The sequence below is a fragment of the Bactrocera tryoni genome, chromosome 1 (assembly GCF_016617805.1).
Source record: "Bactrocera tryoni isolate S06 chromosome 1, CSIRO_BtryS06_freeze2, whole genome shotgun sequence".
In the NCBI taxonomy this organism is placed as follows: Eukaryota; Metazoa; Arthropoda; class Insecta; order Diptera; family Tephritidae; genus Bactrocera; species Bactrocera tryoni.
The window spans coordinates 74,377,545-74,393,783 of NC_052499.1; the positions used below are offsets into that span (position 1 = coordinate 74,377,545).

The window sequence follows — 16,239 nt, forward strand, 5'->3', positions numbered from 1 at the left end:
TGTGGTATGTGCTAGTTGAGATGCCGCCCTCTTTTCGCTGGTCGACTTTAAGCGCACTGCCTCATAAGAGCTCCCCCTGCGGGTAGGGGGGACCCCCTTGGGTTCGGGGTGGAAACCGAATGTACCCGTGATAAGGCATGCCTGTCATAAGTGGCGACTAATATCCTGGCTACCAGTCCAGAGCCGTATGGAAGCTCAACTGGTAGTAGCTTTGGCTACTAGGTCTGACCGGAGACTTAATTCTGGTACCACGGGGAGCAGCAGCCCTTGGAGGTAACTCCAATCTGCTCATTGGGCTTGGCCTTTTGTGGAGATTCGTGGTGGTTGTGGTTAAAACCCAAATGCGGGAAGAACTGACCTTGTCGGTTGAATGTGGAGTTGCATTGCAACCGGGTGCCGGACCCAAGGCACGACAGAGGTTTTAGATGGGCCTCGAACCCTACCAAGGGGGTTAGTGTGTTCATGCCACACTGCCAATTGGTACTGAAAACGCTTAGCATCCTCAGGGCGCTGATCAACGCATTATTTTGATCCGCTGTGCTTTTGACGTTTTGGTACCCACGTTAAACACACCGGATGTTGCCTCTTAAGATCCTTTGTTAACTCTTGCCTTGTCCTCATTACTCATACAACCATGGAACCATGAAAGGTCATTGCCTTTTCGGTAAGTAAGTAGGTAGCAGCTCTGAGTGGGGAAGCAGAAAAAAACTAAAAAGCACGTGGTTGGAAGATGGTAGGGTGGTGTCCCGGCAATTGCCATGCCATGCCTAATCTGCTTGGAAGTGACCGAGGTCCTTTTAAGGGGTAATCCAAGTAGAGGTACGTTTTCAACAGCCTTTTTTTACAAATATGCTATTTTTGTTCAGTATTGTTTCGCATTTCAGCATGGAAAGACTTACGCTTGAACAACGTTTACAAATCGCTCAACTTTATTACGAATATTTACGTTATGTAAATAATGTATTTAGCGCGCTTCGCTCAAGTTATGGTCAAGCAGACCGCTTCCAGTAAAATTCGATATGGTGCCGTTCGCAGCAACTCAAACTGACGTACGGACCGACGTGGCGCATTTTACGTCGAGATCTTAAATTGAAAGCGGAAAAAATACAGCTTGTGCAAGAGTTGAATACGCTAGACCTTGCCAAGCGATATCGCTTCATTCTATGGGCTCTTGAAAAGTTCCAAAAAGATTCGACGTTTTCGGACCAAATTTTATTCAGCGATGGGGCCCATTTCTGACTCAATGTGCACGTAAACAAGCTAAATTACAGCATTTGTGACGAAGAGTAACTTGGAGATATTCAAGAGCTTCCATTTCATCCAGAAAAATCAAAGGTTTGGTATGGTTTGTGGGCCGGTGGAATTTCTTCTAAAATAATTCGGGTAAGAACTTAACCATCAATGGCGACCGTTATCGCGCCATGATAACGGACTACTTGACGCCTGAAATTAAAGCTCGCAATCTCGACGACATTTAGTTTCAATAGGACGGCGCCACTTCCCACGTATTTCATCAATCAATGGGTTTATTGCGAGAACACTTCGCTATAGATAATTTCATGTTTTGCACCGGTTGATTGGCCACCAAGATCGTCTCATATCACACCGTTAGGCTTTTTTCAGTGGGTATATGTAAAGTCTAAAGTTTATGTGGTCAATCCCACTTCGATTCAGGTCTTGGAGAAAAACATTATTTGCAGTTAACAGTCGAAATGCTCGAACGAGTCATCGAAAATTGAACTCAACGAATGAAACATTTGAGACGTAAGCGCATACAACATTTAAAGAAACAATTTTCAAAATATAGATGCCAAAGAAAACATTCAACAACAAATTTGTGAGTTTGTTTTTTTTTTATTAAAAGATTATGAAACCTCGAAATGTATCACCCTTTCACTGTTTAGTAAAATCTCCAAACTTACAGGCTCCATTGCACTTTGATTAGTGATCAGAAAAACGCGTGTTTGTTTTAACTTTCATTTTGATATAATCGCTAAATCACATTTCTCAAATATCCTGCTGTTTTTTAACTCAATGATAGCTTTACTTTCACCAAAAAGGTTTGATGATTCCGTATATTTGAGCAAATTATAGTTGAATACAAATTTGGGTTCTCAATATCAAAATTATAATTTATAGTTTTCAATTAAATTAGGTAGCTTCATACTAATATTTACATTTCCTAAAAAGGCAAGAGACCAATTTTTTCGCACCTCACCAAATTTGTTTAAATAAAATATGCTTTCTGTTATAATTTTTGTATGACTTCGTATAAAAATGTATTACATACTTACCGCTTTTTCCGACTTTACCAAATTGCCTGCTAATGGCATGCCTTCGGAAGTTATGTACGACTTTGCAGGTAAATAAAAAATGCAAATTTAATTCGTTTCATAATTATAATTATTTTTGTATTTATTTGTTTTTGCTTTTGTTTTGTTTTGCGTTATGTTTTTTTCTTGTTCTCGCAAATACTCTTAGTCTTTGTTAATTTAATTTCATTACACTTTTATTACTATTATTATTTGGTTGTGTGAATGAATGCTCAATTAGTATATGCGCTTACAAATACATACATATGAGTCACTGCCGTTATGTGTGTGTATGTGTGTGTTGGCGAGTGTGTGAATATTGGCAAATGTACTATGCAGTATCGAAAGTCTATATTTTTATATGCTCGCAAACATGTATGTTCCTGTGTGTGTGGAAGCGTGCGCCTGCCAGTGCAACAAGCGCATGCAACACACGCTGCTCATGAAATGTGCATAATTTTCCATGATGTTTTATTAATTATAAGTTTCGCCATTACGTACGACTAATATTTGCTGGCCTCCATTACTATTTACTTTTTTCCGCTGCAAACGCTCAGATATGCCTATACATGTACATATATGTGTGTATGCATGGCGGTGTGTATTTGTATTTGTATGTGTGTGTGTTTGCAGTTTTGTTGTGAGTTTTTAATTGCGATTTCGGTAATTATTTATAACACACTCATTAGTAATGATGCACTTTTAATTACACAGCTAATGACCAACTGAATGCGGTAAAAAAATTACTGTTCGCCTGTATGTGTGCGTGTTCGTGTGCAAATTGAGTGCATTACAATAAAAATTAAAAACAATAAATGAAACCACTTGTAGTCAGCGCAAATATGCGAGTTATGTGTTACAGTTAGCTTTGTGTGCAGGCACAAATTGAAATTGGAATAATAAACGCATCAATCTGGCAGCACTAAAAAATGCCATTGCGTTATTGCGTTATTTTTGCATGGTATGCGCTACATACTATAAATATGTGTGTTATTGAGGTTGGAAAAATGCGCAGAATGCAAAATTCAGCGATAACCGTTATTTGTATGAATAGGATTTTGCATTGTTCGAAATCGGAATGAAGAAATTATAAGGAATGCCGGCATGCAGAGTTCTTGTTCAGTTTTTTTGGTGTGCTTAAATGTTTTTTGTTTGGGTTTTTGATGCATCTGTTGGTCACTTTGCTGTTGTTGAGTTTTGGTTTACCGTTATGCGCGTTTTTTGCGATTTTTTAAGTTTGTTTAAAATGTTTTTTTTTAATTTTTTTAATTAATTTTTGTTTTTTGTGTTATATTTATTCAGTACGCTTGTTTTCGCATCTTCTATTACTCTGTGTGTATGCGTGTATGTATGTATATTTATGCATTGGTGTATTTGTTTATGGCTTTATATGTAGCTATTGCATTGCCTTGGCTGTAAATTCAATCGTATCATTTATTAATAACATTTATACATTTACATAAATTATTTTTTAGTGTACTCTCAATTACTTTTAACTTAATTTAAGTTTTTTAAACTTTTTTATTTTATTTACTAGTTCCTCAACAGCTGCAGTATAAACATATATATAATTTTTTGTTTTAGTTATTAATGTTTTATTTTTTTATAATATTTTTTTATTTTTAAATTTTTTTTTTATTTATTCTATTTTAATTTTTATACTTTAATATTTTTATTTTGCTTATTTTTAATTTTTATTTTTAACTTTTTATATTTTAATTTTATTATTTTTATATTTTAAATATATTTAAATTTTTAATTTCAATTTTTTGTATTTTAAATCAAGCATTTTTTTCTTTAATATTTTTCACAAAATCTCAAAGTTTTTTAGCAGCTTTTGGCAACAGCTGCGTTTCAGTGCAACTTTTTTTATTGTTGTTATAGAATTTTCTAATTTTCTTTAAATTTTATACAAGAGTGTCGTTTGTTTTTGTTGTTTTAGTATTTTCTAATTTTCTTTAAACTTTATACAAGAGTGTCGTTTGTTTTTGTTGCTGTTATTTGCATATGCTTCAATGTTTATTATTATTTTTAATTGAATGCTGTTTACGTTTGAAGAGAAGAAATTACAGTTAGCAAAAATGTGTGAATTTTCAACGATTTGTTTTTATTGTTTAAACTGCAGCTTTGCTTGCATGTGTGTGTATGTGTGAGTATATGAAGTTATGTATGTATATATGTATGGCTATGTCTATTAGTTAGCATACATTGAAGTAAACACTAAATGCCACTAACACTGTTCTTGTTGTTGTTGCAATTGCATTTATTTTCGAACTTTACTATTTTACAGACAATTTTAAATATATTTTTAAGTCTTATTATTTTTTTTTATATATTTTTTAATGTTTTATCTTATTTGTATTTGGTTTATTTCTTTTTAATGTTTTCTCTTCGTATTCTCTGTTTATTTTGCTCTTCATTAGACATTTTCATTTACCTTGTTAAACTTAAATTAAATTCCTTTTGATTTCCATCAGCTACACTAGTCAAACTTAACCAAACTTAACTTATACATATGTATATGTATGTATGTATGTATGTTTTATGTACTTATATGTGTATATGCTCTAGATATATTTGTCTAATCGCTATAAAATGAAGTAATTTACAAATGATTTTGATTACTCTCTTTGTCTATTTGATCTGTGAATTTATTCATTTGATTTTCGTTTTTATGTTTTGTTGTTGTTTGTACAGAGCTAACTTTACTTTTTAACATTTTTTTGGTTACGATGAAGTAGAATATATACATATGTCTGTGTGTGTGACTTTTTCGTTTGTGAACGCGCTTTCTGTACATTTTTTTCTTAGTTAGCTTTGGAAACTAACGTTATTTGTAGTTGTAGTTGTATTGTGGGCGCACTATCGCTTAAGAGGCTTATTCCTATAGCAAATCAAGTGTAAGAGTTGTAAATTTACAATTAGTTTATATAATGCATTTTTGGCAGACACGTGTAAGTACTTGGTTGTCTAGTGGGAACTGCAGTTATTCACCAAAAATCATTTACAGTTGGCGATATTTATTACAAACAGGGTGCGGCCGGATTCGAATTCGCTTGATGTTATCTTAAGCTCTGGCTTGAAGTGCTTTTTTCATGAACTATCATAACATAAGTAAAACTAAAATGTATGGCAGGGGTCTTATATCGAAAAAACTAACTAATTATATGTATATATAATAATAAGTAGTTAATTAAGCTTAACCATTACTTGTTAGTAAAACCATATTGAATTTTTGTTTGAATTAAAATAATTATATTTTTCTCTCATACCTAGAAAATATGCAGCGTTCGCTACATTAGGGTATTTCCAAAAATATTAAGATTATTCATCCAATATATGTTTAGGTAAATTTAAGAGAAATGGCCTTTATAAATGAATATTATTCAGGAAAAGCAATGCAATTCCTAAAATACTCTTCAAAGCGCTCAGAAATTTTTTTATAATTAATTATAATTAAGAATCTTTTTGTTTCTCAGCTCTCTCGCTTTGTTTAAATAATATGAAGATTTAAACTGTCGAACTTCGAATTCGATATTCATCTTACCTCAAAACATCTCTTTCTTTAAAATGGTAGCCATAAAAGAGAATATTGCCGAAACTGCCAGGTATACCGGTATGAACTGAGCGTTAAGATACATAGATGTTGATATGAAATATTTGTTGGGAACGAACCTTATTCTTTTCTCTTTGGTCGGCGTGGCATCCGTCAAACATATTCTGTAACCTTACAGTCATTGAACAAACAACATTATCTTTCTGCATTGTTTTGAAAATGTCAAATTTTGTACCGAAAAGCGATGTTTTGCGGCAACCATTAATTTTTTATTTCCATTTGAAGAAAAGTGCTGCAGAGTCACATCGAATACTTGTCGTGGCATATAGTGATCTTGCTCTATCAGAAGCAACAAAGAAAATGTGATCAGTAAGAAGGCAAGAGTTTGGTTGGTTCAGAAGGGTATGTTATATCATGAGCTTCTAAAACCTAATGAAACTGTTCATACTAATCGCTACAGACATTAATGGATCAAAGCTATGAACCATGCATTGATCGAAAATCGACCGGAATGGACCAAAAGACATCGCAAATTAATTTTCTTAGACGACAATGCAATTGCAAACAAAACAAAGTCGATTCAGGATATCGAAGTATTTGGCTGGGAGCCGCTATCTCCCTCGTCGTACTCACCAGGCTTGGCCTTTTCTAATTACCATTTGTTTTCACCGTTTGAACACTTATTGACTGAGCAGCCTTTCGATTCCTACGTAGAAGCCGAAAATTGGGCGTCTGATTGGTTTGCTTTAAAAGACGAAAATTTCCATTGACATAGCATCCACAAATTGCCAGAAAGGTGATCAGAATCATCTTCAAAATTAGTATTTACTTTTCCCAAAAAAAAAAAACGATACACCTGGTATACCATCCCCTGTATGGCTGTCATGAAAATTATTTACGAATGCAGCAAATATTATGTTGCCGAATATTAAAAAAATTAATACTATTTGTACTGCAGTATATTTAAGGTGAAACCCCAACAGAGAGGTAAACTGTTGGGGTTTAACATACATCAAAAACTACGCCAAAAATAGTAAAAAACACTTATCGTATATTAAGTCATGAACTACGATAGAAAAAACTACCGTAAAATTAGTCCAAAGTACTCCTAAATTCTAATAGCTTACTTGCTTAGTAACCTTAACGCCTAACTATTAGCTCATAAAATTATTTTTGATTGAAAAATTGTTGAAATTTGGTTATAAAGATATTCGCTATTATAGAAGTTTTAGTAATCGTTTTGGAATTGCTCCAAGACTTTTAGGGCTCTTGTACAGAATCACTCAGATCTCAAATGAAACAGCATTAGATTGTAATTCAACCTCGCAGCGTCGAAAGGTCTCATGTAACTAGCCAGCTGAAAGAGTCTGAATATATGAAGTATACAATGTACAAATATTGTATAACAAAGTTTTATAGCCCTCACGTACAGGAGTCAATTGATCAATTAACCGGCCCTTGCCCGATTAAATTTCTTTCGAATTATTATTGAACAAAATAAAAACTTGATTTCACTACATTAATTCTTAATCGATTTGAAAACGAGTCAAAACTGGAAAGCAACTCTGTGAGTTGTTGCCCATACTATATACTTGACTGTCTTTAACTCTGCGGGTTCTTGTCCAGACTAAAAATTTTGTTGTGTGCATTGATAAAATAGAAAACAGCTGTAGAATTTTAGGCCCTAGAAATCTACCAAATGAGAACACAAGCAATTATGCAATCTTGACAGCTGGCTGGTTTTTTAATTATAACCTTAGTGCACTTAGTTAATTTGGCTGTGGGAAAACACTATTTAATGATAATATATAAACTTAAGTTAAAGTTCTTATCATAACCTCTATCTAAAAAACTTTCCTTTATAAATTTAGCGCATAGCTCGATAATATTTAGTGTGAGCTGGATATGCACCAATTGGTATGTCCAACGCTTCATGAAGATCATTGGAGGTGCGTATTCAAATTTCTTGAAATTTTTTGTGATTCTATGCGAATTTCCACAAACATCAGCAGAAATTCGAACTATATTTTAATTGCTTAACAACTCCATTAATAGCCAGCATGCCGCACTCTGTTCCCAATTGAATGTTGTTGTGTTACAGAATTGTGAAAAATTAACCTAAATATACCCAGAATGTGTGTATGGCTGTCTGATGCTCATAGATTATTTATCTTTTCTTAAATTCAAAGCAACATATTTCCGAAAATCATTATCGTTAAAACAACTTAAGCCATAAACAAACTTAGGCCGGGGACAATGGCGAAGAGAGTGTATTTGAGCGAGCGTCCAACCTTAGAAACCGAATATGAATCTCTGTTTGCCGAATTTCTCTAGCGTGCTTTAATTTCGAAATATTATTTCAGCGATAATGACTTCTAGAGTTACTTGTTTTCTTTGTGTACTCATATGCTAAATATTTACAAATTTTATAGACACTATTTTGTATTTTTGCTTTAATTTTTTTTCTTTATAATGCTTAGCATAAGCTCTCTTAATTGGACTAAAACTTAAATTTATTTTAGCTATAATAATTTTATGCTAAATTTGTTTTATAAAAAAATTCGAGCTGCAATCTTAGAACATACCAAACTGAAATTCCTTAAAATGCATTGTTTCACATTGTTGTTGTTGAGTTTTTAACTTCTCTGCAGCGGCGATTTGCTTACTTTAGCATCGGATCCATCGTCGTGAATTCCATTTCGCCGCGTGGCAAAATCAAGTCGGGGTCTGTAATGTAGACTGGCGTTGCAATAAAAGAAAACACACCACAGTTGCAAATATTTGAGTTTTTTGTTGTTGAGTGTGGTCATAGGTGGCAAGTGTGGAGTTCGTGGAAAGGGATGTGGTGTATTTGTGGGTTTAGAAAATTAAATTGTGCGTGTATGGTGGTGTGGTGCAGAGGTAGAGTAGAACAAAGCGAAAGCACGAAATAAAGTGAGTTGAAAAAAGAATTGAATTATTAGTATTTTAAATACATAAATGTTTATTTTTATATATAAAATCGGTGATGCAGTTAGTTTAGTGTGTGTAATATTTCTGGTAAGCTAAAGAAGCCAACTTGTTTTGATATTAGAATAAAGCACATAAGATTAACAATCAAATTCGTTTTATAGCAAATTATTATAGCAAGACGTTTGTTTATAAATTTTTTAAAACAAATAATTAAAGCATACAATTTATTTCATAATGTTTTTACAGCAAATGATTAGAGCAAAACATTGTTTCCTCCACAATATTTTATAGTAAAAGTTTTACTGAAGATCTTTTTATGGCCAAATACTTGTTTCATAATTTGTATAGTAAATTTCAATGTTTCTATATCAAATGATTATAGCAAAACGTTTACTCCATACAGTTTTTATAGAAAAAAAGTTTAGAAATACATTTACGCCGCAATGATTTATAGCAAAAGTTGTATTCAATAATATTTTTTATATCCAAATATTTATATCAAAATTTTTATAGCAAATTATCAAAGCAAAACATTTATTCAATGATATTTTTATAGCAAAAAATTAGGGGAAAGCAATGACTTCGTAATGTTTTATAGCAGAATATTTACGCCATAATATTTTTATGGCAAAATATTTGTTCCAAAATTACTATTCCAAATAATTATAGCTAAACATTTATTCCACAATGAGCTGGTATACTATAAATCACATCATTAACCTCCGTACTAAATGTAAAACGTCTACAGATCGCCTCTTCAAAATTAATTTTCTATTATTGCATACCTAATATATCAAAACAAATTGACTTTTTCAAATATAAGTAATAAATTAATTAGCAGAATGTTTTTGTGAATTACATAAATATCACTCATTTACAACAAAAAGCAGGGAACACATAAAAAGCTTTAGCAAATGAGAAATAAAAATGCATATTAAAAAGCAAAAAAGCCAAAATGAAAATGTGCAAAACTACGCAGTGCCATTAGAAGCCATTTCAAAGGCATGCCGAAGTAATTAAAGCGAAAGGTGCTAAAGCTTCGAGAAATCACTGAAAAACACGCAAAAGTGCCGCTTGGCGAGAATCACTGCTCAGCGCTGACATGCGATCTGCCAAGTGCCGCCTTGACCCCTGAGCCCATAAGAGAACACACTCGCAGACACAAGCCAAGACATACTATACACGAGCATGTATTTATGTATATGTGTGTATGTGTGCAATATGGCATGGGAGACGCATGCATACAGTTTTTATTATTTTATTTTCAGTCGATGTCGCCATTATGTTTTGAGTTTATTTCATTTTTATATCGTTTTATTATGTGCGGCGCTATTGCCTTAGATTTGCTTACACTTCGCTTTTACTTCTACGGAACTGTCAGCGCCAACTCCCCGACGCGGCACTTACTCATACTCGCAACATTTTTATGCGACGCAACAAGCGAGCAACGTGCGGCAACATACATTTACTCATGTGAGGCGGTATATACATGTGTGTGTGTGTGTGTTTTACTCCTCCTGCAGCATATGAGTGCTGTGGGCACGGCACTCGCGTTCGCATTTGGCTTTATGCCGTTAACTTTCAGCTTTTATATAGCTCCGTTATTTCTGTACATTTTATTGTTATTGCACTTTATATGAGAGTGCGTCGCAGTTGTGTTCCTTGCTATATGGCGTCTTATGGTCATAAAGATACTCACACATACGCATGTACGCGAACACACACACAGAGAACTCTCTTAGTGAAGCTCATGCGGTTTGCCATCACGCTGATAGCATGTCGAATGTTGATGTTGTTATAGTTGTTGCTATTATTGTTGCTGCAGTTGAGTGTGTCAAATCGCGTTGATAGAAGTGTTGCATATAAGCGAAAAAAAGAATCGCACAAGAGCGAAATAAAGAGAAAATATACCACACTTGCCATAATACAGTGCTCATGCAGCCACACAAATATATGTATGTTTGTATATATAGTATACATATACATATGTATATAAAGCATGTATAGTATTCATGTGAAATCGTAACGCACGAACCATCAGCCACAACCAAATCACCGACTTCATCATTTCGATTACATTCAGTTCGTGCAAGTAAACCTGCTTGTAAAGGCGGAAATTACGCATTGCGCACACACACAATTATACTTTCAATACACATACATGCACTTACATGTACTGGTTTATACATAAATAAAGCTTGAGTAAGTTTGTGTAAGGATTGCCACTCACAGCGGCGGCGACATGAAGAGGATCTGCCGCAGAAGCTGGTTGCGCTTCGGCCATCTCGAAGGTAGGGCGAAGCTTTAAATGCATTTTGGTGCTTTAAGTGCTGCTGCTGGAGGCAGCTTAAGCATTGAACTTGCAGCAAAAAATCATTTCACTTTTCAACTTAATATCTGAAGGCATTAGAATGTAAGTATGAAGTAACCACGTGTGTAATGGAAGTCGTATCAACACACCAGCTTATCAGGTGGCACAAACCAAATAATTTTAGATTTTGTGTTTTTGCTGAAACACTTTTGTATTGATAAGGTGGCAAAGAAATGGTTAGGAAAAATAGGAAATTGATTTTTTTTTTTTGCTTAAAGCAAAGTGAGAAGAAGTTCTAAACAATTTTTCGGCAGCATGAATGTAAAGATATTAAAATAGTTCTGAATTCGTAGTCATGAAGTAAGCGAATAAGAGAGAAAAAGGGAGGGAAAGAGAGAGAGAGAGAGAGAGTAGGGTATATTCGCCTTTTTATACTAACGGGTGATTCAAGTTTTCATTAGTTTTTTTTTAAGTAGAAATCTAAAGTTGGAACATTTATAACTTAAAGGCCGCTCGACTATCCCAAGCGAGATCGCTTCACTCTGTTGGTTCAGGCAAAGTTCTAAGAAGATCCTATTTCTGCGTCAATAAACATGAGAACAAGCGAAATTGCGGCATTTGGATCAAAGAGCAAACTGAAGAGTTTCAAGAGCTGCTATTTTGTCCAGAAAAAACTATGGTTTGGTATGGTTTGTGGGGCTGTGGAATCATCGGTCCATATTTTTTTCAAAAATGATGCCGGTGAGAACTCAACCGTCAATGGCGACCGTTATCGAGCCATGACAACTGACTACTAGATGCCAGAAATTGAAGGTCATGATCTCGGCGAAATTTGTTTTCAACAATATGACACCACTTCCCACAAATCACATCAATAAACAGATTTATTGAGCCAACACTTCGGTAATCAGATTATTTCACGTTTTGGATCTGTTGATTGGTCGCCAGGATCGTGGAAACTCACCGTTAGATTTTTCATGTGGGAATAATGTAAAGTCTAAAGTCTTTGCGGACATTTTCATTACGATTCAGGCTTTGGAGCAATACGCGAGTCAGTTGCCAGTAGAAATGATCTAACGAGTCATAAAAAATTGGACTCAATGGATGGACCATCGGAGACTCAGTCTCGGCCACATTTGAAAGAGATACTCTTTAATATTTTAGTTAAATGTGCAGCTTTGAAGTTTCTTGTTTTCCAATAGTCAGATATGTAACTATATTGTCAAAGTGGAAAAATAGGCTTGGCTTTCAGAATTCAGATAAAATTCAATATTATCTAGAAATTAATATATTATAAAGGATGAAATTATAGACAATTCAAAATCATATTTCTAAACAACAGAAAGTGAATTAGTTCTATCAGTTTAGCTGAGAACGTTTTCCTTAATATATTTGCATTTTACTGAAGTTTAAACTGCTGAAAACTAAATTTGAAAAACTTAGAGTTAAACATAAAATGGTCATGAAAGAAAATCGAAAGCAGGCGACCATAAGGAACATAGATAGTGTGACAGCCTGACAATTTTGAACATATTTATTTTAATTAAAAATAAATAATTTAATTTTTTAAAATAGCATTTTTTAAGAAAAAACTTAAATATCTTTTGTGCATTGTTGGAGCAGCCATGGAAAAGGATACTCCACCTTCTCCAAAGATCAAAGCTGAAAAAGCCTCTACTACAAAATATCGTGCATAGAATGGCTTACATTCGAAGAAAATTCAAGAATTGAAAATATAGTGGCATTTTTTTTAAATATTTGAAATTCATCTAAAATTTTGTGGAAATGTGAAAAAAATAGTTTTAAGGAAATCGCATTTTGAAGCTAAGCTAATGGTGCTGATAGAACTAAACGGCTACTCTTTAGGAGGTTACAACTCAAAATATTTTGCATTATCGTAAAAACAAAACAATTTTCTTAACAACGCACTTGATACTTTGCATTTAGCGAAGTAAAGACAAGTATGTTGTCGAACAGCTTTGACAAATGTGACTGAAAATGAGATTTTGAGAAAAAAACTTAACGTGAAGACCTTAACATTTGTGCCCAAAAAAAAAATAACAAAAATCTCACTTGGCATTCAAAACACTTTGGAAGGCTATTAGGCGTATATATATTAAAATTTTTCTTATCAAATATAAGATATCGGAAAAAGCGATTTTATTTGAATTACGCACTAGATATGCCCCATAAAAAGACTTCTTGTTAGACTGTGGAAAAGTAAGTATTTATCATAAGAAGAAGTGAAAAAGAATGTTCTCGAGCAGTATTGAAAAATCTGACGAAAAAGAAATTTTCGAGCAAATTATCGTAAAGACCCTAACGTTTGTTCTCAAAAAGAATAACAAAAATATCGCGCTACACGCAAATCAATGCTGAAGGCTATTTACGGATAAATATTTTATGCAATTTTTTAATACTATTTTAAGGCAATACATTTTTCCACTCAAGGCGATATCAACTTGATTTCATCACATTTGTACCCCAAGTGCAGGTTATGCTTTAGAAATTTTAGAAGGACGTTCTCGACTACAAAAGCGACATTAAAATACTGCGCAATATTTCAAAAAACCATATTTGCTCTAAAAATAAGCTCAATAATCACTCAATATTGTCAGGCTGAATTTTTTAAACAAACTAATTTAATAAATATAATTAAATTCGTAACTTATGACTCACAGTAGTTTGCCCTTCGCATTACACGTTTTAACAGAAAAAATTTTACTTTGAATGATAAAGTAACTTCAAAGCGCGCGATAGTTGCCTAACATAATATATGCGACATGCGCCGTTATGTTGTAACACCTTTGTAAGTGGCAAAGGGCATTGCTCTAATGAGCTGCGCGTTGATAGTGGGCGCTGCGCTCAAAGGTCTGAGAAAATTATGGCATTTGACACGCAGCAAAGACAAGCATATTTTATTACAAAGCAAAGCGAAAATTTCACAAAAACAAAAAAAGTAATAAAAAATATACAAAGGAATAATCTAAAGTCACATTGTGCAACTTGAGTGCTGCACTTGACAGCTGAGTTTGTGTAAAGCTGTAGGTTTTTCTCAATTAATTTGACTTGATTGACGAAGCAAAGGCAATTTTTAAACAAACAAAGGATAAATGCATGACGAGAAGAAATAGTGGAGTTGAGAAAACAATCAATTGCCTGTTAATGGCGCACACAAACGCATACACGTGCGCTCATATCTTATACACAGCGATGTTGCGTATACGCCCTGGCTGTCATGTGTTGCATTATGTGTTTTGATACAGTTACAGTTATATTTGTGTGCTTATGTGCCTCAGCATATAAGATGCCCCCTCACTTCTCAAATTAACAATTACCTACCAGCTGCTCACAGTTAATTGCGTATTTAATGCCAATATTTACACTTGCGGGCTGCCTAATTGGCCGCCCACCCGTTAACGGCCCAACTGCCCACCTCTCTGAGCGCACTTCAGCCCGCATGCAAATAACACCTGTGAGTATTTTTACTTTTTATGCGCCAGAAATACTAGAAGCAGTAAAAATTGAAAAGTGAATGTTGATTTTATTTGATTTTAATTACTCCCCTATTAGTTTTCATGATTTTTTTTCTGGGCACATTTTAGTAACCACAGCAGCTTACATTCGAGCTTTACATGTTGTGTGCCCTCTTTGTGATTTTAGGGCAAAAAATATGTATGTACTCAAGCAAAATGAACGAATGCACTCTCAGCAAGTATGCAGCAAAACTAATCATTGCGGCAAATTGAGAAATAAAAGTAAAAATTGAAAATAGAAACTAGCAAAAGCTTATTCTAAATACACTTGCTTATGTACGCGTATATGTGTATGCTAATCTCCTGTTGTATTTGCAACATGTGTCGGCAAATTCTTCAATTTACATATGTCAAATCACAGCGTTATAAACAGCTGTTGCTTTCACTTCGAGGAATTAAAAAATATTTTAAACAAATTTACCTCGCATATGGCTCAATTTCACACATTTCTCAAAAAATGCTGTAACGAATATTCAATTTTGTTGTAACTATTTGCCAAATAACCAATTAAGAAAAGTCGAGTATGCACACAAGTGAGTTGAAGCAAGGAAAATTGAATGAAATTTACTATGAGTTATGTAACATATATTTTGAGTCAATAGCAAGAAATTAAAACTATATTGCAAGTTTCAATTATCTAGCATAATCGAATTGGAGCCTGCTTTATTGCTGTATATTTAGTATACATATATATACTATTTTCGAAATTGTATAGCTGAGGTAAAAATTAAGAGGAAAGTGACGGAGAAATGTAAATATATCATAGTAAAGCGCTATAAAATAGTCTTCGTCGAAAAAAGGATTATATTGCATTTTGTTACGTATACGCCATGTTGATCATGTAAGCTGTTTTCTTAATTTCTGCATGTTTCGCATTTATAGGTTTACTCGACTTATGTAAAAAACAAATTAATAAATACACATACTATGCAACTGGTGATCCAAGTAGAGTTACTTTTCTCAATGGTCTTTTTTGAACAGATCACGCATGAGTTGTGTCAAGCTTTCATGTTATTTTTGTTCAGAATCGTTTGGCATTTCACTGTGGAAAGATTTACGCCTGAACAACATTTACAAATCCGAACCGAATAGACAACGTCCAGCACACAGTGTAAAAAAATTGCAGTATTATCTGAAGGTGTACACGTAGTTCGTCGAGAGTCGATTCAGCGCCGTTCTTACGACGTATGCTTCGACACCCGAGCTTCCCAAGCGATATCGTTTCGCTCTACGGACTCTTGAATAGTTTCCAGAAGATCTGACGTTTACAAGCCAAAATTTGTTCATCGACGAGGGCCCTTTCCAATGGGTATGTAAATAAACAAAATTCCCGCATTTGGGACGAAGACCAACCAGAAGAGATTCAAGAACTGCTATTACATTTCAGATTATCTTCAAAAAGTATATGCTAAAGAATGTTCTATCGAATGATGCTTGAGAAATACTCCCCATTAAGTTTGAAGGTTCTGTGTTTTTTCTGATGATTTTCGTCAAGATTTCTTACAAAAAATATTAAAAATGAGGTGAAAATCGATAAGAAAAAAGCCACAAAAAATGACAGAAATTTTTCAA

The 16,239-nt window shown here is 33.9% G+C and overlaps 1 protein-coding gene across 2 annotated transcripts in view; it reads right to left on the minus strand.

Annotated features, from left to right (window-relative positions):
• Positions 1 to 5,123: 5,123 nt before the first annotated feature.
• The window catches only part of LOC120776053 (hemicentin-1), a 203,808-nt gene continuing 192,692 nt past the window's right edge, over positions 5,124 to 16,239 (minus strand). The window contains exon 16 of one of the 2 annotated variants that reach the window (XM_040106524.1): positions 5,124 to 8,595. In XM_040106524.1, coding sequence (XP_039962458.1) covers positions 8,531 to 8,595 — 65 coding nt within the window. In that variant the 3' untranslated portion in view covers positions 5,124 to 8,530. Of the gene's footprint in view, positions 8,608 to 16,239 lie in introns of both variants that reach the window. The other variant, XM_040106514.1, reaches the window with a different exon arrangement.